At 46.6% G+C, this 22,846-nt stretch overlaps 2 protein-coding genes across 3 annotated transcripts in view; both read left to right on the top strand.

Moving 5' to 3' along the window:
* The window catches only part of ILRUN (inflammation and lipid regulator with UBA-like and NBR1-like domains), a 56,480-nt gene that overhangs the window by 25,276 nt on the left and 8,358 nt on the right, over nt 1–22,846 (top strand). Inside the window, exons 3-5 of one of the 2 annotated variants that reach the window (XR_012665728.1) lie at nt 687–884; nt 10,346–10,674; nt 11,273–11,356. Coding sequence is in view for 1 of the 2 variants with exons in the window: in XM_048826356.2 (XP_048682313.1) it covers nt 687–884; nt 10,346–10,674 (527 nt within the window). In the remaining variant the exon portion in view is untranslated. The remainder of the gene's footprint in view (nt 1–686; nt 885–10,345; nt 10,675–11,272; nt 11,357–22,846) is intronic. The other variant, XM_048826356.2, reaches the window with a different exon arrangement.
* Nucleotides 13,014–18,463, top strand: LOC142068319 (uncharacterized). Its single transcript, XM_048826355.2, has 2 exons — nt 13,014–17,337; nt 17,922–18,463. Exons 1-2 carry the CDS (start codon nt 16,761–16,763, stop codon nt 18,437–18,439), a joined length of 1,095 nt encoding a protein of 364 aa, XP_048682312.2. The 5' UTR covers nt 13,014–16,760; the 3' UTR covers nt 18,440–18,463.

Here is a 22,846-nt window from a genome sequence, read left to right as displayed (position 1 = left end):
CACACCATCAAGGAGCTGAGAGGGGCTCACTGCAGGAAGGAGAAATAAAACAATATAGAAGATGTTATTTCTAGTTCATAAGTTTACAAACAGGGAGAACAAAAGCATTTGCTCTTCCCAAGACTGCCAACAAACTGAAAAAGGAACTTGACACCCTGGCAGAAAATGTCTCATGTTTCCTGTTAAAATATTTTCAGTTATGAGATTGGGGGGAGGGAAACAAAAACAGTAAAATTAAGATGGAAAAACTAGTTGGTCATCTTCATTGAGTGCTACTTGTGTCCCCAACGTGGCTAAAGTGCAGCGGAACGTGTCCTCACAGGTCTCTCACTCAGATTTATTGATTACTGATGGCCTTTGTTAAATCACGGCTCTGGGTTTCTCAAAATTTAAAGGACTTGTGCATATTTTACAGGTCTTTCCTTCCAGTTGGTCACATGCTGGAACAGTTATGTTTTGTATGAAAATCTTTCTCTCCCTTTGCTGTTGTATGAGAACTAGAAAATTTGACTAGGCTGGTATCTGTTAGCCAACTTGGAATCTCCTTGACTGTTCAACAGAGCAGTGTAACTCTTTTAATAAAATGTTTATCTACTCATGCAGGCACTTGCCAGAAAAGAAGCAGATGCGAAGTCGCTACAGTTGCATTGTCACTGACACTTTAATACCTTTTTCTGCTCAATCAGGGACAGAGGCATGGCCCCCAGGGGTTTGTCTTAAGTACGTCGGGGGAGACCAGTTTGGCCATGTAAACATGGTGATGGTCAGATCGCTAGAGCCCCAGGAGATTGCAGATGTCAGCGTTCAGATGTGCAGCCCCAGCACAGCGGGAATGTATCAGGGACAGTGGCGCATGTGCACTGCTACAGGACTCTATTATGGAGGTAAGTTTTCCTCTCTTTGTAGTTCTCTCTTATTTGTAATGCTCCCAAACCATAGAAGGTAGGAGCCTTCGTTCTTGTATTGCTGTTGGCCAAATAGATGCTGGTATCCCAGTCAGCCTCCTAATATCCAAATGATAATCTAGAGGTATTGTAAATTTTATTCCCATGTGTTTTAATGGAATGTACTTTAGAAAATCATGCAGCTTAGTTAGGCACCTAAGTATGGACTTTGAATTCTAACGTTTTATCTAAACTAGGAAGTTGTGCTGATGGTACTATAATCCTGCCCTCCTTCCCCAGTTTGGGTGCAGTTATAATAGCATAGAAATGTTTTACACTGCATGGCTATTCCCATATAGCTATAGCTACACTGATTCAAAATGATCTGGACAAACTGGAGAAATGGTCTGAAGTAAATAGGATGAAATTCAATAAGGACAAATGCAAAGTACTCCATGTAGGAAGGAACATTCAGTTGCACACACACACAAAATGGGAAATGACCTCCTAGGAAGGAGTATTGCAGAAAGGAAAGGAGTACTTGAGGCACCTTAGAGACTAACCAGTTTATTTGAGCATGAAGCTGGGGGTCATAGTGAGTCAACAGTGTAACCCTGTTTCAAAAAAAATGAACAACATTCTGGGATGTATTAGCAGGAGTGTTGTAAACAAGACATTAGAAGTAATTCTTCCGCTCTACTCTGTGCTGATTAGGCCTCACCTGGAGCATTGTTTCCAGTTCTGGGTGCCACATTTCAGGAAGGATGTGGACAAAGTGGAGAGTCCAGAGAAGAGCAATAAAAATGATTAAAGGTCTAGAAAACAACATGACCTATGAGGGAAGATTGAAAAAATTGAGTTTGTTGAGTCTGGAAAAGAAAAGATTGAGGGGGGATATAATAAAAGTTTCAAGTATGTAAAAGGTTGTTAGAAGGAGGAGGGAGAAACATTGTTTTTCTTAACCTCTGAGGATAGGACAAGAAGCAATGGGCTTAAATTGCAGCATGGGAGGTTTAGGCTGGACATTAGGAAAAACTTCCTAAGTGCCAAGGTGGTTAAGCGCTGGAATAAGTTGCCTAGGGAGGTTGTAGAATCGCCATTATTGGAGTTTTTTAAGAGCAGGTTAGACAGATACCTGTCAGGAATGGTCTAGATAATACTTAGTCTTGCCATGAGTGCAGGGGACTGGACTAGATGACCTCTCGAGGTCCCTTCCAGTCCTATGACTCTATGATTTAAGGCTGATTTACATTTGTTATACTGGTAAAACATAAATTGTTAAAAATAGATAAATTGGAAAAAAAAATCACACCCTTAATCAAAATAGTTAAGCCAGGAAAATCTAAATGAAAACCAGCCTTAACTTCTTGCATCCAGTTTTGGAAAATGTGGCCTGTATTTGGAAAGTACCTAAGATATTTTGGGCCCCACCTGAATAATAAATAACCCACTGACTTCTTCTGCAGGACACTTCACTCCTTTAAGATTTGCACTGAACCTTCACTGGTACTAATGGCTAGCGAGAACATTGCTAACAAGATTTTCATGATTTTTTTTGTCAATTAGAGTGCCCTAACTGCATGGGGTCAAATGAGAAATATTAGCAACATGGGACAAAATAATTACCCTCTTCAAAAAGTACACGCTTATTGAGAACTATCAGCAGAGCCGAGCTGTCTTTGAAGGGGATGTAATTTATACCTGAAATGAGAGGATAGCTTTCTCTCCTGCTTTTATTTCAGTTCAGGATATCTACATAACTGCAGTTGTCTTTGTTGTTGCAGAGCTATGTAAGAGCATGTGATTTTTATTTTTGAAGGTCATTAGAAGTAAAGTGTGGGGTAAAGGTTATAAATCTTCCTTATTTGCTTTTTTTCACCTATAGCTCTTTCTGATATTTACATTCCTCAGTTAGAAACATAAGTGGTCTCATATCAAATGAGACCCATCAAGAGTGATAACTTGCTTCCAAGGAAGATCCCGCCCCATAATTTATAGCTGGTTCAGTGTTGTACACAGTGTGTGGAATTCTTTCCTGATCCCTCTGCATGATTGGATAGTGCTGTGAAGCATGGTTTGATTACCCCTATTTTTGCTGGGATAACTACAGATGATGTTGGTCATAAAATTACTTATGCTTGGAATGTGGGAGTAATTTTGTTTGTAGAAGCATTCTTTTGTCTTTGTTTCTCCAAGCGTGGGGTATCTAGAGAGGAAATTTGCTTTCCCGTGGTGATCTCTGCATATGTTTTTAGGTCCTTACTCATGTATTAGTTTCTTTCCTGTTAGATTTTTTAAATGATATGATGCTTTAATTCCCTTTTTTAAAATGTTGGTAATGGAGCTGGCTATTACCAGTAGGTATCCTTCCAGATATGTGCAGCATAGCTAATTTTGACTAGCCCAATGTGTGTGTACTGGGAGGAGAATTTTGCCATCCCTCAGTTTCCCTCCCCACCTAAACCCACCCCTAAGATGTTAAAACAATCATTCCTCCCTAAAGAGGATTGGAATTGGCTTCCTCTGGAGTGCAGTGCTACTTAGGAGCATTAATCAGAGGTGTTTTTTGAAAATAACAGTGCTTCTCCTGGAACTAAATGTGCTACTTCCACAGCTCTCCCAGCCCCACAGGATCTAGGGGGCTCCAAAATTGAATTCAGATGATGCTAAATTACTGGGCTGGCATTGAGATTCTCAATTTTTTGGCTATCTAACTTGCAAGTCACATGCCTGAGACTTTTAATCCATGAATTAAACTCTATTAATGCTTATACAAAGCCATAACAATTGCAAATAAATCGTACCAGTTGAGTTGGGAAAAGCCGTGAAAGCTGGAGTAATGGAAATAATGATTACTTCTGCTTCGAGTGCTTGTTCATGTCAATTCCAGTCAGATGTGCGCACGCGCATGGCAGCTGGAAGATTTTTCCCCTAGCAGTATCCGTTGGGTCAGTCCGGGTGCCCCCTGGAGTGGTGCCATCATGGTGTTCAATACGGGACCCTCCTGACCCGCCCACCCCTCAGTTCCTTCATACCGCCAGTGATGGTTAGCTGGAACTTCCCCTGGCTCTTGTCGTGACAAGCGCATTTGGCAATCTGTATATAGTTAGTAGGTACTTTACTTAGTTAACACTAACTACTACTTAAGTTTCCTTTGGGGGGGTTTCCCCTCCAGCTCTATCCCAGTGCTAGGGCATGCTGTGGTCTCCTGGCTTCAAAGTCTGTGAGGTCTGCGGCAAGTGTATGCCCAGAAGCAATCCTCACACTTCGTGTTGGAAGTGTTTGGTGGAGAGCCATCAAAAGGATCACTGTAGGATCTGCAGGGGGTTTCGCCCCAGGACACTGAAAGATAGAGATCAGCACCTGATCCTACTAATGGAAGTGGCATTCCGGCCCCAGTCCGACCCCGGGTCAGCGGACCCAGCGCCGAGTACCTCCTCCTTAGTATGCAGTGCCCCGGCACCCTCGACACTGGGATCGGTGCTGAGTAAAAACAAGGACTCTCGGCACCGTCATGGCTCCACTCATGGGTCACGTGCCGCAGGCAGGCACCGGTCTCAATTTGCCAGTGCTGCAGAAGAAGAGGAGGCCGGAGAGGGGCCGTTCCATCCCCCGCCAGCTAGAGCCAAGGAGCCGGCCGTTGTAAGACCTGAGTCAGGCCACGGTACTTCAGCCTCACTGCCAGAGACGGTTGCCACGACTCCTGCCCCCGTGGAAGGGCGGGCAAGTCCTGACCCTTCTTGCTTGCCGAGGCTGAGCTGACAAGTATACCTTCTGTCGACTCCAAAGGTGTTTGAGGCAGCACATGGCTCCAGCTCACGGCACCATTCTCCCTGCCTGGACGGGAGAGGTTGCTGGCACCGGTCGTTCCCCCCGGCACTGTCAAGGGGAAAGCCTGCAATGATGGCCTGATGGTCTCCATCCCCAGTGCTGCTTCCCGGTGCCAGAACAGGGTCAGAAGCCTAGTCGGTCCCCAAGCCCTCGGCATGGACCCTCAGAGCCTCAAAGTACTGCTCCTCCGTGGTCCTCCGTTTTGGGGACCTCGGAGTCTGACTCCTATAGATCTCAAAGGAACAGAAGTAGACAGTCCAGGTCATCATGAGACCAGCACCCTTACCCGGCACCGTGGCCCGTGCAGTGGCAGCCCCCGGCACAGTGGCCCTTTTGGACTCCCTGGGCCTTTCGCCAAGGTCAGAGCCAAGTGTCTCATTCTAGGGCGTCATCGGTGCCCTTGGCCACTTTCATACAGCCTCCAGCACCGTCTACATCAGCAGGATCGGGGTAGCTCCATCACTTCCTGATGCCATCCTAACCATTGCAGCACTGGCGTCGGCTACTCCAGCCCCAGCGGTATCAGCACTGATGTCCTCGGCACTGACAGCCCCAACACCATCGGTTCCAGCTTCGACAACTTGGGCACTGGTGGCCTTGGCACCGACGTATACAGCTCTGGCACAGAGGGCCATGCACAGTTCGTGTCGGCTCCAGCCCAGGATCCCCAAGCACCGCGGGACCCCTTGGGTGCGGAGGGGAGAGAGCAGCCGCTCCTTGCGGGCGTCTCTTCCTTCCCAGATGAAGTGCAGGCAGGCACTTCGGTAGCCCCAGCTCTGGAGGGCAACAGGGTCCTACAGAAGTTGTTGAGGGTTGCCCGGGGCCTGGCGTAGGAGGTAATGGAGGATTCAGATCCTGTGGTGGATATCCTCCCCACCCTCCGGACCAGCACGTATTGCCCTACCTGTCATAAAGATCACTGCCAGCACCACAAAAATCTTGTTCCAGACCCTGGCTTCATTGCCCGCTATGGCAAATGCAATGAAGGACCCTATTTTGTGCTGTCCAGGGGCTACGAGCACTTGTATACCCATCCTCCACCAGATTCCTAGGTTGTGGACGCTGCTAACCAATGCGAGCACCAGGGCTACCCAGGCCCTTTCCCAAAGAATCGGGAGGCGAAATGACTCAACCCTTTTGGTAAAAAGGTCTACTCCACCGGCGCTTGCAGCTCCACATTTCTAATTAGCCAGCCATTGTCAGCGGGTACTGCTACAATACATGCGGGGCAATGGCAAAGTTCGCAGAGCTGCTGCCGCAGGACTCCCATGCCGAATTCTCAGCCCTGGTGGAGGAGGGCAAGCTCAATTCTTGAGCTTGGTTGCAGGCCACTCTGGACAGGGCTGATGCAGCCACACAGGTGATGTCTACAGGGATTGCCATGAGAAGGGGCTCCTGGCTCCAGGTATCAGGTGTGCCATACGAGGTCCAGAAGACCGCTCAGGATCTCCCCTTTGACTGTGTGACTCTATTTTTTTGAAAAGACGGATAAAAGGCTACATAGCCTAAAACATAGGTTCTCAAATGGTGGTCCGCAGATCACCAGTGATCCGTGAGCTCTGTTCAGGGGGTCCGCGGATAGGTCCCTCTGATGTGTGCGCCTGGGCAGCCGCACATGAGAGAACGAAGGGCCACCCACCTAATGAGTGGAGCCGCATAGATGTGGCTCCACTAATTAGGTGCCTGGACCCTGGAGAAGACGTACCACGTATGGTGAGTTGGTGGCCTTGGGGGGAATACGGGGTAGGTGGGAGGGGCCACTGGGGTGAGGAGAGGGGGTGGAGGGAATTTGGGATGTGCAGGGCTGCGGTGGCCAGAGAAAGAGGCAACTTTCCCCAGCTCCAGGGCTGCAGCTCCCAGGGAGAAATGGTCCTCCTTCCCAGCCTAAGCTCAGAGGCTGCTGTGGTGGGGGAGAGACCCACATCTTCCCAGCCCCAGCTAGGGTGATGCCGCAGTGGAGGAGAGAGGGCACATCATCATATTAGAAAGATAAGGCTACAGATATTAAAATATGAGTTGTGTGCTTTTATTTGTAGAACAAAAAAAGTTAAGGTGGGTTTTTTTTGTTTTTTTTTAAATATATAGCACTTTTATCTAAAGGGCTTTACAGTAGTTAGCTAATTGTAGAAACAACATTTGGAAAGATCATTAAGTGGTCCGCCGAGACCCTCAGCAATTTTCAAGTGGTGCACGAAAAAAAGTTGGAGAACCACTGGCCTAAAAGACTCCAAGAGCCACCCTCAAATCGCTGGGCCTCCACACCCCTGCCACGCAGTGGAGGCATTTTAGGCCACAACCTCCTCTGCGGTTCTACCAACCGCAGAACTGGCAGGATGGCTCACGGAGAAAAAACAGGAGCAGCAGGAAGAGGCCTTACCCGTCCTCAGGCCAGGGCTCTGGCCCGTCCAAACTTTCATCCGTTCAGAAGCAGGCCTTTTGAAGGTGCGAACGAGGACGATGCACCAGAACTTGAACTGGATCCATCCCGCCTTACCTTCTCGTCCCGACTATCCCCTTGCGTGGGCCCGTATCAGATTGGGCTGCTGGATGCTCTGCACAGTAGAGAGAAGATACTCCCTCCAATTCTCTGCCCTTCACCCCCCTTCCCTGTCCCTCTTCAGGGACCCTTCTCATGAGCAACTCCTCATACAGAGGTGCACTCGCTCCTATTACTAGGAGCAGTGGAAGAGGTTCCTCAGGAGCTGAAGGGCAAAGGTTTCTATTCCCAGTATTTCCTAATACTGAAAGCCAAAGGTGGGCTGAGGCCCATCCTGGATCTGCAAGAGCTCAACAAGTTAATGAGGAAACTGAAGTTCCACATGGTCTCTTTGGCCTCCATCATCCCTTCCTTGGATCCAGGGGACTGGTATTCTGCCCTCAACTTGAAGGACGTGTACTTTCATATAGCAATTACACCATCCCACAGAAGGTAACTCAAGTTTGTGGTGAGCAACAAAAACTACCAGTTCACAGACCTCCCATTTGGCCTGTCAGCGGCGTCTCGTGTGTTACCAAATGCGTGGCAGTCGTGGCTGTGTTCCTGCACAGGCGGCAGGTACAGATGAACTGGGCCTTATCCTGAACATGGGGAAATCAGTGCTCTTCCCTGTTCAGTGAATAGAGTTCATGAGGAGGTGCTGGACTCAACACACGCCAGGGCACACCTCCCGCAAGTGAGGTTTCGGGCCCTGGGGGACATCATTCGAAGTCTCAGACAGTTTCCAACCACCAGAGCAAGGAATTGCCTAAAACTTCTAGGACACATGGCCTCTTGTACCTATGTGGTACAACACGCCAGGATCAGACACCAGCCTCTCCGGTAGAGGAACTGTTTTATATTAGGGAGCATTTATTTCATTCACTGTTTCCGGTCAAATGGCTAAACTATGGGCTTGGCAGGTGGGTAAAGGAAATAATTTTTGGGCTACTTTGTGTATAATTTTCAGTCTGTACAGATATTCCACTAATGATGTCAGAAAGTTTCAAGTCCAAACTTTGCAGTTCCCTTTCGAATCGGGAAGGGGAAAAAAGCCTTTAAAAAATTACATGTTAATCATTCTGGCCTTTCCTGAATTGACATCCCCTCTAATGCTGGGGTAAAACTTGAGGAGTTGCCAGAGATTAACAGCAGATGGCACCACTTCGCTACTTGCCAGACTTTTTTGCAGAAAGCTGCTGACCGTGTTGGTATAACCAAGAGAGAAGAATCCTCTGTAGAAGTAATAGGTTTTAGTCTAATTTCTTGTGCCTTTTCAATGTCCTAATTGATGTTTCATAAGGGATTTAAACATGGGTAGGTTATGGGGCTGTTGATTGTTGATACGTTCATATATGAACTAAGATAGCTAAGAAAAAGGAATATTGGGAGCTGAAAAGGGGCTAGTGAATCCTCCTAGTCTCGCTTGGTAAAGTAAAAGCAGCTAAACCCTGTCAAACTAAGCAAGGTGGCCAAATGAGAAGAGAGGTGCTGTGAGTTGGCCTGTTTTGAGAAGCACTGATAGCCACGCTAAACTGTAAAGGAATCTGCTGTCCTCTTTTTTTCCCCCCGTCAGCCACTGGCAGCATGTTGCAAGCAGCTGGGCTGCTTGCAGATTAACTTTATCTGGAGGAAAACCAGCAGCTGACTAGAGAGACAAGGTGGGTGAGGTAATATCTTTTATTGGACCAACTTCTGTTGATGAGAGAGACAAGCTTTCAAACCACACACAGCTCTTCTTCAGATCTGGGAAAGGTACTCTGAGCATCACAGCTAAATGCAAGGTGGAACAGATTGTTCAATATAAGTGGTTAGCACATATTCTAAGGCCGAGTGCCCAACAGACAGCTCGCGGGCCATACGTTACCCACCAGAGCGTTTCAAAACACCTGTGGCTTGCTTCAACGCAATATACTGGAGGCTGATTCATTAGTGTTTTGTCATCATGCTTACATCACCAGTGTGTAAATAAACAATACTGTATGCAGAAACCACCTATCTAAATACATATGAAACAAGCTGAACTTAAAATATAAATCAAGACAGGGGACTTTTAATCTTATTAAAATATGTAGAATTTGTTTGGCCCAGACAAGGTTGTGCTTAGGTTTCTGTGGCTGTCTTGTGTAATAATTTGGGCACCACTCTAAGGGACCATTCAAGGTCGGGTGGCCGGTTAACACCTCTGCAGTCAAAGGACAAAAAGGGGTCGTTAGTGGGTTACAGGTTGTTGTAATAAGCCATAAATTCAGTGTCTTTGTTTAATCCCTGTACACACCCCTGAACACACTTAAAATCACCTTCATCAAACAAGGATGCTCCACCATTTTGGTCCTTATTGGGTGCTGATCACAACGTGCGGTATACCTCATGCAGTGCACTAAATGCCCCAATAGCAACTATGTGGGTGAAACCAGACAATCACTACACACTCGAATGAACTGACACAGGAAAATAAGAGATGGAAAAACTCCGTATCATCTCTGGGTGAATGCTTTTTACAAAGTGATCACTCTATATCTGACCTCTCAGTCCTCATCCTCAAAGAAAACCTGCACAACACTTTCAAATGTCGACCCTTGGAGCTTAAATTCGTAATTCTGCTAGACACTAAAATCATGAACTGAACAGACACGCTAGATTTATGGCTTATTACAACAATCTGTAACCCATTAATGTAAAAATCAGGAAATTCATTTACATAACTCAGCCACATTGCTCACATACAGATGTAAGCGAAGCTGGTGTAAATGAGCATATTCTGCAGCAGAAAAGTGAAGGACTGGGAGTAGTCTCCTGGGTTCTTTCAGTCTGCCACTCACTCTTGCTCTGTGGCTTCGGGCAAGTCTCACTTCCTTGGTGCTTTCAGTCTGTAGGAAATTAGACTGCGTGTGGGCCTTTATGTTGTGAGGCCAATAATTACTTTTTTTTTGGTTTATTGCTTGTCATACTGTTGCTTACTTGGCAGAACACTTGCCTGCTTCTCAGAGGTGTTAGGCTTACCTGATGTTTGTAAAATGCTGTAAAAATGTGTGGTTGAAAAATGCTATGCAAGTTAAAAATACTATTATTGTATTACAGGGGCAGGAGTGGTCTCCCTCTTTCCCTGTAAGCTACATCTAATACTGACCTAAATGACCTTCCCTTTTCACAGATGTCATCTGGGTGATCCTCAGCGTGGAGGTTGGAGGACTTTTAGGAGTAACGCAGCAGCTGTCATCCTTCGAAACGGAATTCAACACACAACCACATCGCAAGGTAGAAGGAAACTTTAACCCCTTCGCCTCTCCGCAGAAGAACAGGCAACCAGATGAAAACAACCTAAAAGACCCTGGGGGTTCTGAGCTAGGCACAATCAGCAAAAACACGTGGGGGCCTGCTCCTGACCAAATTGAACAAGATCAGAATGGACTGTCACAAAACTCTGTAAATCTCTCCCCCAGCAGTCACTCGAACAACTTGTCGGTAGTGACGTACAGTAAGGTAGGTGCCCTGGGAGAACAGGAGAATGGGTAGGTGACAAGACCATGGTGTGTATTGTGATAGTCCTTCTTGGTTACAAACTGTGAAGCCCTCCCTTCTGCCTCCGCCTGACCTACTAAGGAAGGGTTTGACTATAAGACCGTCTAACTCTGCCAGCTCCTCACCTTATATTAAACAAAACAAAATAAAACACCCTTTTCCTCCGATAGATTCTGCTAGGTCCACATTTTAAAAATCCTCCTTGATGTTAACCTACTTTTGGCTGGGTGCTGTAACTGATAGTGGTTGGAGCCCTCTCCAACCTCCAATATGTTTAAGAAAAAAAAGCCACAATATCTTCAGACTCAAATATAGGTGATTTTAAAAAAAAATACCTACACATCTTGGGATTCGTCCAAAGAATTTTTTTGCTGTAACAAATGGGCAGGGGGATGCCTTGTTCAACATTTTGGTCTCAGGAGCCACTGTTCAGGAATAGTCAGTCCTTGGACCATTCCTATTTGTGATCTTTTCTTGTCTCTGTTTTAAAATCTCCTTAAGCTTGCTTGATGGATGCTATACAAATAAGTTTGAGTGATATTTTAACTTTTTTTTTTAGATGCTTGTGTGTACAAATACGTGAAAAATGAATTACAGGATTATTTACACTTCAGAATCCTATTATTGCAAGAGGCATGTCTAGGTGTGTATTGTCCTGTGTCCAGAATAGTTGATTTTAAAATCCTTTAAACATGCTTAACTGTACTTTACACAGGCTATGTAGGACAAGAACACTCAGTTGCTGTTTGCATTAATAAAGTCCTAATGTTAGGAACTACAGTGCTGTAGATGAACTGGTTAAACTGCTTGTAATGTACAAATGGATCCATTCTATAGTACCCCACTTTGTACTGAGGTTACATATTTGTTATAACTTTTACTTACAGCAGGTACCAAAATAGGAGATGCAACTGTACAGCAAACTGTCAATTGCCCTCTTCATATTATACACCTCAAACCAACAGTTGTATGAGACTTACTGGGTCCTGCTTCAAGATGGAACTCAACAACCTTTTAAAGTTGGAGCTTGATTGCTCAGGGAATTAGTAGTGATTATAAAGCTTTTATAAATTATTATAGATTATAAAGCTCTAGATTGCCAAATCAAATCCAGCCTCGATCAGTAGTGACTGAAAGCTCTTACTGTCTGATGATTGCTTACTGTGTTTTCGTCCAGGCCCTGGTGGACAATGGCCTTATCACAAATCACTGCTCAGTCCTTATGGAGATGCCAAGAACTAATGTACCTGTCGACTGATCTCTGCTTATCCCCATAAGTGATCCCTCTGTAAAAGGCTGAGGCACATTGGTGGGATAATGTGGGGGAAGTTGCCCTGTCGTTATTTGTGTGATGTATATGTTCTGTATCTAGAGGGCGACATTTCCAGGATTGATAAATGAACATCTTTCACGAGTGTTTTAAGTACATGCAAAGAACTGAAATAAAAACTCATTAATTCAGTTGAGATACTGGACTAATCTACCAGTTTTTCACAGCTACAGTGGAATCAAGTCTACTTTATGTCACACATGACAGCTTGGTTGTCCTAGTCTTAGGATATGTCCACACTTGCAAGTGAAGGTGGGCATAGCTATGCTAGCTTTAGTCTGGCTACAATGGGTAACAGTAGCAGAGTACATGTGGTGTCCTGGGCTTAGGTATGGGTTAGCAGCCGGAGTACAAGTCCTGTAGAGTCCCTGGGTATGTATTCTGGTTGGTTGTCTGTGCCACCATACGTACGTTGTTGTTACCCATGGCAGCTAGATTAAAGCTAGATAGGCACACCTGTGACCAATCACACTTTCACTTGCAGTGTAGACAGACCCTCGGGAATAAATTTTCAGCTGAGCTTGAGCATTTTGTGCCTGCACATTTTGGTCACTTTGGATGAGCTATTACCAGCAGGAGAGTGAGTTTGTGTGTGTATGGGGGTGGGGGGGGGGTGAGAAAACCTGGATTTATGCTGGAAATGGCCCACCTTGATTATCATGCACATTGTAGGGAGAGTGGTCACTTTGGATAAGCTATTACCAGCAGGAGATTGAGTTTGTGTGTGTGGTTTTTGGAGGGGGGTGAGGGCGTGAGAGAACCTGGACTTGTGCAGGAAATGGCCCACCTTGATTATCATACAGATTGTGAAGAGAGTGGTCACTTTGGATGGGCTATTACCAGCAGGAGAGTGAGTTTGTGTGTGTGTGTGTGGGGGGGTGGGTGGGAAAACCTGGATTTGTGCTGGAAATGGCCCAACTTGATGATCACTTTAGATAAGCTATTACCAGCAGGACAGTGGGATGGGAGGGGGTATTGTTTCATGGTCTCTGTGGGTATATAATGTCTACTGCAGTTTCCACGGTATGCATCCGATGAAGTGAGCTGTAGCTCACGAAAGCTCATGCTCAAATAAATTGGTTAGTCTCTAAGGTGCCACAAGTACTCCTTTTCATTTTGGTTGCAGAATTTGGTTATTACATATGTCTACTTGATTGGCACCTGCAGTTGGGTAGGCATGTAACTACTAAAATTTGCACCTGCTGTAAAGTACAGGTGCAAAAAATCTGGATGTGGGGTTTTTGGTGGAAACAAATTGTGCTGTGAAAAGGGAGGTGGGGCTATTAAAATATGTCCGTTAGTCTCTGCTGTGCATCTGCCCACAAGTCAAAACAACCATATCTTTTGATACAGTATAGCACAACTGCGTTGCTACTCATTAAGAAGCCCAGACTAGAAGAGTGTAGATGTGTTAAGATTTAAATTAGTGTATCAATGAGCTGTGTTGGAAACCCAACTGAAATACTAGGTATGTTGGGATAAATGTGGTATAGCTATTTAAGGAGAATCTCTTTCCCATGTTGCCTAACTGTCTGGAAGGCAGTGACAGCTAGCATGGTGGTACAGAGATAAAAACAGACAGGAGCTACACCTTGGATGAGCAAAGCTAAAGGAAGAAGGAGCTAATTCCATGGGCAGGGGTTACATTCATCTCAACAATCTGGGCTAGTTTGTCATTGCTATCTAGAGATTTGGATCATGATCTGTTTTGACATGACTCAGTCTAATCTAGTCCCAGGAGGCAGGTGTAGGGTGGTCAGCCGATCTTCTAGTGATTCCTTCTGACTGACTGGAGTTTAGCTTATCCATTGCTTCTAACTTGTTGTGATACCCATCACAAACAATCCCTCATCTGCTTTCAGCCAAAAGGTAACTCTAATAATAGTTCAGTGGGCTAGTCAACAATTGCTGTTTCTTTTCTCAACACGGAAAAAGATCACAGCCTTACTAATCTGGTCTTGTCTTGCAGCACTTGTGCACAAAGCTCAGAGTTTTGTTTCAGGCTGCCAAGAGATTTCTACTGTCTTTTGACAGAAGCTGAAATGGACTGGACCTTAATATTACTTAATTTGATTACCTCCTGCTTAGAATACAGGGCCCTTGAAGAGTTTCTCTGCTCTTGATCATGTGCTTTTGTTTCCTTGGTAAACTGGTATCTAAACACTACCTCGACACTTTTTAAAAGGTAACTTTCCAGCAGGAAACTATCAATTGCAGGAACCTCTTTGCCAGTCTATGCTTGTGTGTCAGTGTATTTGGTACCTTTTCTAAAGGAAGCAAAAATGATAGCCTGTTGTGTGTTGAAAGGGCTGACAAAGCTGGTGGGAAGCTCCTGGCAGAGTCTGTTGCCTGTTGACAGCATTTTTGGAATGCAGGTGGAGTATTTTTTGTCACATCCAGAATTTATTGTTAGGTTGGCAGAACAAACTAAGATTGCTTCATACACATTACCTTGTGAAAGCTGGATGGATGTGTGATCTGTCACCATCACGAATTGAACACCTACACTGCATGGTGTTTTTTTGCAGGGGAGGGACACTATGTTCACAATCAAAAGCTCTGTGAGACTCTGGGATGTGCCAAGTGAGAAGCAGTAGGAGAGAATGACCAATACTTTTGCATCTCATATCCTTGAAGTTCCCACCTCTGTTTGAGAACTTCCCGTGGTAGCCAAGCAGGTATATGCTGACCTGCTTTGCTTGAAGTCATAAATCTGGCTTGTTACTTTTGTTTGAAATACACTGGGCTGATTGTCAGCTCAATAGTAACCTGCCTATCCCAACTGAATGGTCTGATCAAATATTAGTGAAAGGTACAAACTAGTTTTAACCTCTTGGCTTCAGAACTCCTGCAAGCATGTTCATGCCAAATACTCCTGTTTTTGCAAGGCTGATCTTTCCTTTCCCAGACAAATGTCCTAGCTCCAGTTCTCACTGCCAGAAGGATTCCAGTTTTCCAAAAGCGGTCTTCAAAAATCAGATCTATGAAACATTAAGCTGAACTCTTCTTTTCTGTTTCCTTTTCCATTCTGCTGTTCAGGTTTGGACTAAACTGGTGTAAGATCCAGTTGAAGATCTGAAACCTCCAGCTGGGGAGCAGCTGCCATATCATTTTGTGGTCCTAAATAGGGTAATTGTGGAAATACAACATATAACAAAAAAAACTTTTGTGACTGATTTTGATGCAAAGCACCCCAAATCTGTGGAAGAAGTTATTACAGCTCCATTGTCTGTTGGTTAAGAGGAGATCTTGCTGGTGCTTTTGGAATGGGGGTGGAGCGTTCGGTGTGTGTGGATTCATTCACTTACTGAGGTTCCTTATGCCCTGCGCTTTTATCTACGGCTTAGTAAAATAGGCAACTGGTTTCCTCCAAAGCCAGGGCTGTTCTGAAGACCAACCAATGCCCATAGCTGTTAGACTAAGCACTTTGCCATGAAAAGCTGCCTTACCTCTTCTGCCCTACGGAGAAAGGAGTGCAGAACTGAGTTTCCATTTTCAGAAATCATCAGGAAACATCTCTGTTCATCCAGTGTCCTTGGGCTCACATGAGCACAGTTCCTCTCTGGTGAATGGTTTCTGTAGAAAGTGTGTCAAGTAAAGCAGAAGCTTTGACACCAGGAGTTTCTGGACCCACATGTAAAATTTGCTTAGATCCAGTGCTGTCACCCTCTTCTTGCAAGCTGGAAATCTTTCTTTAAAAAAGGTTTTTTCCCTGGAGAGGAATAACATGTAAGAGATTCACTCTGCACTTTGGTGTCTGTTTAAAGGGAGGTGGAGGGCACCATAAGGAAACTTCAGAACTATTAAACCACCTCACCAGCACATGGTGTGCATGTACTTGATGGCGGTCACTCTGCCTCACCATCTGGTTGTTTCTTTCCTATGGGGGATTGGACTCTGTTCTGCGTGTCTGAGTAGTTTTGTGTGGAAAAGGGGAAACTACATGGATACTTTAAAATTGCTAGATTCTGGTGCTCTCATGTTCTTAACAGAGAAGGCGTTATCCGAGGTGGCGGTGACTTAACGTTGTAGAACAAACTGGGAGAGCTGTGTTCAAATGGATTGAGCATGAGGTTAGAGGGCAGGAGACCAGGGGTTTTATTCCCAGGTCTGCCACAGACTTGCTATGTCATCTGTTGAGTCCCTTAATGAGCTTGTGGCTCAGTTTTTCTCCACTCATAAAATGGAGTGAATTCATTGCTATGTTTAATTAAGTACTTTGAGATCAACAGAGGAAAGGATGGGTGAGATAGTTAGGGTTTGGATACAATTTTCAAAAGCACCTAAGTCCCCATTTTAAAATTCATGCAGGCACTTAAGAACCTAAGCTTAGTTGAAAGTCAGTGTCAGATTGTCACTTAGCCCTGGTCTACACTAGGACTTTAGGTTGAATTTAGCAGCATTAAATCAATGTAAACCTGCACCCGTCCACACGACGAAGCCCTTTATTTTGACTTAAAGGGCTCTTAAAATCGATTTCCTTACTCCACCCCTGACAAGTGGATTAGCGCTTGAGCCGGCAAGGCCGATTTGTATTTGGGGTACTGTGGACACAATTCGACGGTATTGGCCTCCGGGAGCTATCCCAGAGTGCTCCATTGTGACCGCTCTGGACAGCACTCTCAACTCAGATGCACTGGCCAGGTAGACAGGAAAAGAACCGCGAACTTTTGAATCTCATTTCCTGTTTGGCCAGCGTGGCAAGCTGCAGGTGACCATGCAGAGCTCATCAGCAGAGGTGACCATGATGGAGTCCCAGAATCGCAAGAGAGCTCCAGCATGGACCGAACGGGAGATACGGGATCTGATCGCTGTTTGGGGAGAGGAATCCGTGCTATCAGAACTCCGTTTCAGTTTTCGAAATGCCAAAACCTTTGTCAAAATCTCCCAGGGCATGAAGGACAGAGGCCATAACAGGGACCCGAAGCAGTGCCGCGTGAAATTTAAGGAGCTGAGGCAAGCCTACCAGAAAACCAGAGAGGTGAACGGCCGCTCCGGATCAGAGCCCCAAACATGCCGCTTCTATGATGAGCTGCTTGCCATTTTAGGGGGTTCAGCCACCACTACCCCAGCCGTGTTGTTTGACTCCTTCAACGGAGATGGAGGCAACACAGAAGCAAGTTTTGGGGACGAAGAAGATGATGATGAGGTTGTAGATAGCTCACAGCAAGCAAGCGGAGAAACCGGTTTTCCCGACAGCCAGGAACTGTTTCTCACCCTGGACCTGGAGCCAGTACCCCCTGAACCCACCCAAGGCTGCTTCTTGGACCCGGCAGGCGGAGAAAGGACCTCTGGTGAGTGTACCTGTTAAAATACTATACATGGTTTAAAAGCAAGCATGTGAAAGGATTACTTTGCCCTGGCATTCGCGGCTCTCCTGGATGTACTCCCAAAGCCTTTGCAAAAGGTTTCTGGGGAGGGCAGCCTTATTGCGTCCTTCATGGTAGGACACTTTACCACTCCAGGCCAGTAACACGTACTCGGGAATCATTGTACAACAAAGCATTGCAGTGTATGTTTGCTGGCGTTCAAACAACATCCGTTCTTTATCTCTCTGTGTTATCCTCAGGAGAGTGAGAGATAATTCATGGTCACCTGGTTGAAATAGTGCTTTTCTTCAGGGGACACTCAGAGAAGCCCGTTCCTGCTGGGCTGTTTGCCTGTGGCTAAACAGAAATGTTCCCCGCTGTTAGCCACGAGGAGGGGGGAGGGTTGAGGGGGTAGCCACGCGGTGGGGGGAGGCAAAATGCGACCTTGTAACGAAAGCACATGTGCTATGTATGTAATGTTAACAGCAAGATTTACCCTGAAAGAGTGTAGCCACTGTTTTATAAAATGTGTCTTTTTAAATACCGCTGTCCCTTTTTTTCTCCACCAGCTGCATGTGTTTCAATGATCACAGGATCTTCTCCTTCCCAGAGGCTAGTGAAGATTAGAAAGAAAAAAAAAAAACGCACTCGAGATGAAATGTTCTCCGAGCTCATGCTGTCCTCCCGCACTGACAGAGCACAGACGAATGTGTGGAAGCAAATAATGTCAGAGTGCAGGAAAGCACAAAATGACTGGGAGGAGAGGTGGCGGGCTGAAGAGAGTAAGTGGCGGGCTGAAGACAGGGCTGAAGCTCAAATGTGGCGGCAGCGTGATGAGAGGAGGCAGGATTCAATGCTGAGGCTGCTGGAGGACCAAACCAGTATGCTCCAGTGTATGGTTGAGCTGCAGCAAAGGCAGGTGGAGCACAGACTGCCACTACAGCCCCTGTGTAACCAACCGCCCTCCTCCCCAAGTTCCATAGCCTCCACACCCAGATGCCCAAGAACGCGGTGGGGGGGCCACCGGCCAACCAGCCACTCCACCACAGAGGATTGCCCAAAAAAAAAGAAGGCTGGCATTCAATAAATTTTAAAGTTGTAAACTTTTAAAGTGCTGTGTGGCATTTTCCTTCCCTCCTCCACCACCCCTCCTGGGCTACCTTGGTAGTCATCCCCCTATTTGTGTGATGAATGAATAAAGAATGCATGAATGTGAAGCAACAATGACTTTATTGCCTCTGCAAGCGGTGATCGAAGGGAGGAGGGGAGGGTGGTTAGCTTACTGGGAAGTAGAGTGAACCAAGGGGCGGGGGGTTTCATCAAGGAGAAACAAACAGAACTTTCACACCGTAGCCTGGCCAGTCATGAAACTGGTTTTCAAAGCTTCTCTGATGCGTACCGCGCCCTCCTGTGCTCTTCTAACCGCCCTGGTGTCTGGCTGCGCGTAACCAGCAGCCAGGCGATTTGCCTCAACCTCCCACCCCACCATAAACATCTCCCCTTTACTCTCACAGATATTATGGAGCACACAGCAAGCAGTAATAACAGTGGGAATATTGGTTTTGCTGAGGTCTAAGCGAGTCAGTAAACTGCGCCAGCGCGCCTGTAAACATCCAAATGCACATTCTACCACCATTCTGCACTTGCTCAGCCTGTAGTTGAACAGCTCCTGACTACTGTCCAGGCTGCCTGTGTATGGCTTCATAAGCCATGGCATTAAGGGGTAGGCTGGGTCCCCAAGGCCTACATATAGGCATTTCAACATCCCCAACAGTTATTTTCTGGTCTGGGAATAAAATCCCTTCCTGCAGCTTTTGAAACAGACCAGAGTTCCTGAAGATGCGAACATCATGTACCTTTCCCAGGCATCCCACATTGATGTTGGTGAAACGTCCCTTGTGATCCACCAGAGCTTGCAGCACTATTGAAAAGTACCCCTTGCGGTTTATGTACTCGCCGGCTTGGTGCTCCAGTGCCAAGATAGGGATATGGGTTCCGTCTATGGCCCCACCACAGTTAGGGAATCCCATTGCAGCAAAGCCATCCACTATGATCTGCACATTTCCCAGGGTCACTACCCTTGATATCAGCAGATCTTTGATTGCGTGGGCTATTTGCATCACAGCAGCCCCAACAGTAGATTTGCCCACTCCAAATTGATTCCCGACTGACCGGTAGCTGTCTGGCGTTGTAAGCTTCCACAGGGCTGTCGCCACTCGCTTCTCAACTGTGAGGGCTGCTCTCATCTTGGTATTCATGCGCTTCGGGGCAGGGGAAAGCAAGTCACAAAGTTCCATGAAAGTGCCCCTACGCATGCGAAAGTTTCGCAGCCACTGGGAATTGTCCCAGACCTGCAACACTGTGCGGTCCCACCAGTCTGTGTTTGTTTCCCGAGCCCAGAATCGGCGTTCCACAGCATGAACCTGCCCCATTAGCACCATGATGCATGCATTGGCAGGGCCCATGCTTTCAGAGAAATCTGTGTCCATGTCCTGATCACTCACGTGACCGCGCTGACGTCGCCTCCTCGCCCGGTATCGCTTTGCCAGGTTCTGGTGCTGCATATACTGCTGGATAATGCGTGTGGTGTTTAATGTGCTCCTAATTGCCAAAGTGAGCTGAGCGGCCTCCATGCTTGCCTAGGTATGGCGTCCGCACAGAAAAAAGGCGCGGAACGATCGTCTGCCGTTGCTCTGACGGAGGGAGGGGCGACTGATGACACGGCTTACAGGGTTGGCTTCAGGGAGCTAAAATCAACAAAGGGGGTGGCTTTACATCAAGGAGTATTTCAGGCAGGACTTCACGGAGGGTTCCAATAAGAAATGGGGCACCTAAGTTGTTGTTCTTATTGGAACAAGGAGGTTAGTCTGGCCTCTGATTGATACATGGCTAGATTTACCTCGCTGCACCTTCCCTGTGAGTGACTGCAGTGTGACCTAGAGAAATGAGTCCCCTAGACGGGGGAGGAGGCAAATGAGTACAAAACAAATCTGGTCTATTTCTTGTTTTGATCCACCCCATCTATCTTTTACATCTTTGGCTGGCAGCAGACGGTGCAGAAGGACTGCATGCCATCCACATCTCATGGCTGCTCGGCAGAAGATGGTACAGTACGACTGCTAGCCATCCTCATCTCTTGCCTGCCCGGCAGAAGATGGTACAGTACGACTGCTAGCAATCCGTATCGCCTGCCTGCTCACCATAAGACGGTTCGATGGGACTGACTTCAGGACTAAAGAGAATGACCTGATCAAGTCACTCCAAATTTAGTCCCTGCGCCCATGTCTGCCCAGGAGCTCCCAGCCGACGTGGCCAGGAGCTCCCAGCCGACGTGGCCAGGAGCTCCCAGCCGACGTGGCCAGGAGCTCCCAGCCGACGTGGCCAGGAGCTCCCAGCCGACGTGGCCAGGAGCACCTCGGACATGACGATGACAGCTACCAGTCGTACTGTACCGTCTGCTGCCACAAGGCAATGGGTTGCTGCTACTATGTAGCAATGCCGTACCGCGTCTGCCAGCACCCAGGAGACATACGGTGATGGTTACCTGAGCGGGTTCCATGCTTGCCGTGTTATGGCGTCTGCACAGGTAACTCAGGAAAAAAGGCGCAAAACGATTGTCTGCCCTTGCTTTCACGGAGGGAGGGAGGGAACGGGGGCCTGACGATATGTACCCAGAACCACCCGTGACAATGTTTTAGCCCCATCAGGCATTGGGATCTCAACCCAGAATTCCAATGGGCAGCGGAGACTGCGGGAACTGTGGGATAGCTATCCACAGTGCAATGCTCCGGAAGTCGACTCTAGCCTCGGTACTGTGGAAGCGCTCCGCCAAGTTAATGCACTTAATGCACTTAGAGCATTTTCTGTGGGGACACACACACTCGAATATATAAAACCGATTTCTAAAAAACAGACTTCTATAAATTCGACCTTATTCCGTAGCGTAGACATACCCTAAGGCTTTCTCTACACTAGGAAATTTTGTGGATAATTCCAACCAGTTCAGTCGTAGCTGTGAAAGTATCTTTTTAGCCAAAGCTCTGCTAGATTCCAGATTATAACAGATTGTGATTAAACCTGCTGGTGTAAAAAGTGTCGAAGCTGCCAGAGTCTTGTCTGTGCTAAGACTCCCTGTAGTGCAGCTGAACAGGTGTAAATTGTCTTCTAAAATTCCCTAGTGTAGATAAGGCCCTGGTGACAACTTGACATGCCATCTGCCACTGAGGCAGTCAAGCACGTCGAAATTTCACACACAAAGCATTTGGAACACTGTTTTGTGTGGCAGTGCAGGCCATGGAGTGTGGATGCATAATCTCTGGAGAACCAGAATCACGTGTAAGGAGACTCGCTCTCTAAAAATGTCAGTAGAATTTAATAAAATGTCAATATGATTTATTAAACACTAAATAGAGGCGCTCTGTACTACTTCTGCAGTATAGTTCTCTCTACCCCTACCCCCAATGATTTGATCAGCTCCTGCCTAACCTTGATGCTCCAGTTTGGTAGTAACGGGGCCATCCCTATGAGTTCCAGATGGGTACCTTGGTTCTTGGACTCTTCAAGGCTGAAATTGCACAGGCAGCTTACTTGGCTCAAGCGTTATGGTGGGGAAGGAATAGCACCTTGTTTCTCTCTCGTATCTCCTATATCGGAGGTTCTCCAACTTCATGGCACCATGACCCCCTTCTGACAACAAAAATTACTACACGACCCCAGGAGGGGGGGACCAAAGGCTGAGCCCACTCAAGCTCTGCCACCCTGGGGGTGCCAAAGCCCTGAGACTTGGGCTTTGGCCCTGGGCTGTGCGGCTTGGGCTTCGGCCCTGGACCCCAGCAAGTCTAAGCCAGCCCTGGTGACCCTATTAAAATGGGGTTGTGACCCACTTTGGGGTCCCAGTCCACAGTTTGAGAACCGCTGTCCTAGATTCTTGAGTCCTCCCCTTTGGAGAGAGGGTATGTTCCCATTGTTCACAAACTTTGAGCCTGGATTAGATATTTATTCTCCAAACTGGGTTAGTTGACAGCCATTATAGTTGAACTGACTTAGATCAAGTGTGGAGAAGCCACAAGCTCAGCGTTGCTATTAACCACCCTCCTGGGACAATCACGCTGCTGCTTATTAATGTCTATAGGTTAAACAGTTTTAACCCCCTCCTCTGTGGACCCAGGAATTGGCTTACCTAGCTGTTGAAAGGCTGATGTAGATGCAATTAACTGGTTTAGTTAAATCAACTTGGAGGACCGCTGCATTGTAGGAAGATTCTTTCCCAGGGGTCGTAGCTGTTGCATCATATTTGCATAGCATGCATGGAACAAAAATAAAACTAAACACTCTGTTCTTCTGTTTGTATTCAGTTTACGTAAATGAGTCAAAAGAACTCAGGATAGTTTGGAGAAGCACTGACCAGGAACGGTCCAGGAAGTGATGAGGAAGAGAGAGGGACTTGTAGTGTTATCTGATGCTGCCATCAGTGTACACTGGGAGACTTTTGTGT

This window comes from Caretta caretta, chromosome 21 (assembly GCF_965140235.1).
Source record: "Caretta caretta isolate rCarCar2 chromosome 21, rCarCar1.hap1, whole genome shotgun sequence".
Classification (NCBI taxonomy): Eukaryota; Metazoa; Chordata; order Testudines; family Cheloniidae; genus Caretta; species Caretta caretta.
The sequence above is the reverse complement of the archived record's forward strand: the minus strand, read 5'-3'. Positions and strand labels throughout refer to the sequence as shown.

Bases quoted from the DNA above. Each gene is read 5' to 3' on its own strand.
- LOC142068319 (XM_048826355.2), top strand. From the start codon at position 16,761: ATGCAGAGCTCATCAGCAGAGGTGACCATGATGGAGTCCCAGAATCGC. The intron at 17,338-17,921 runs GTGAGTGTACCT...TTTCTCCACCAG, and splicing joins AGGCGGAGAAAGGACCTCTG to CTGCATGTGTTTCAATGATC.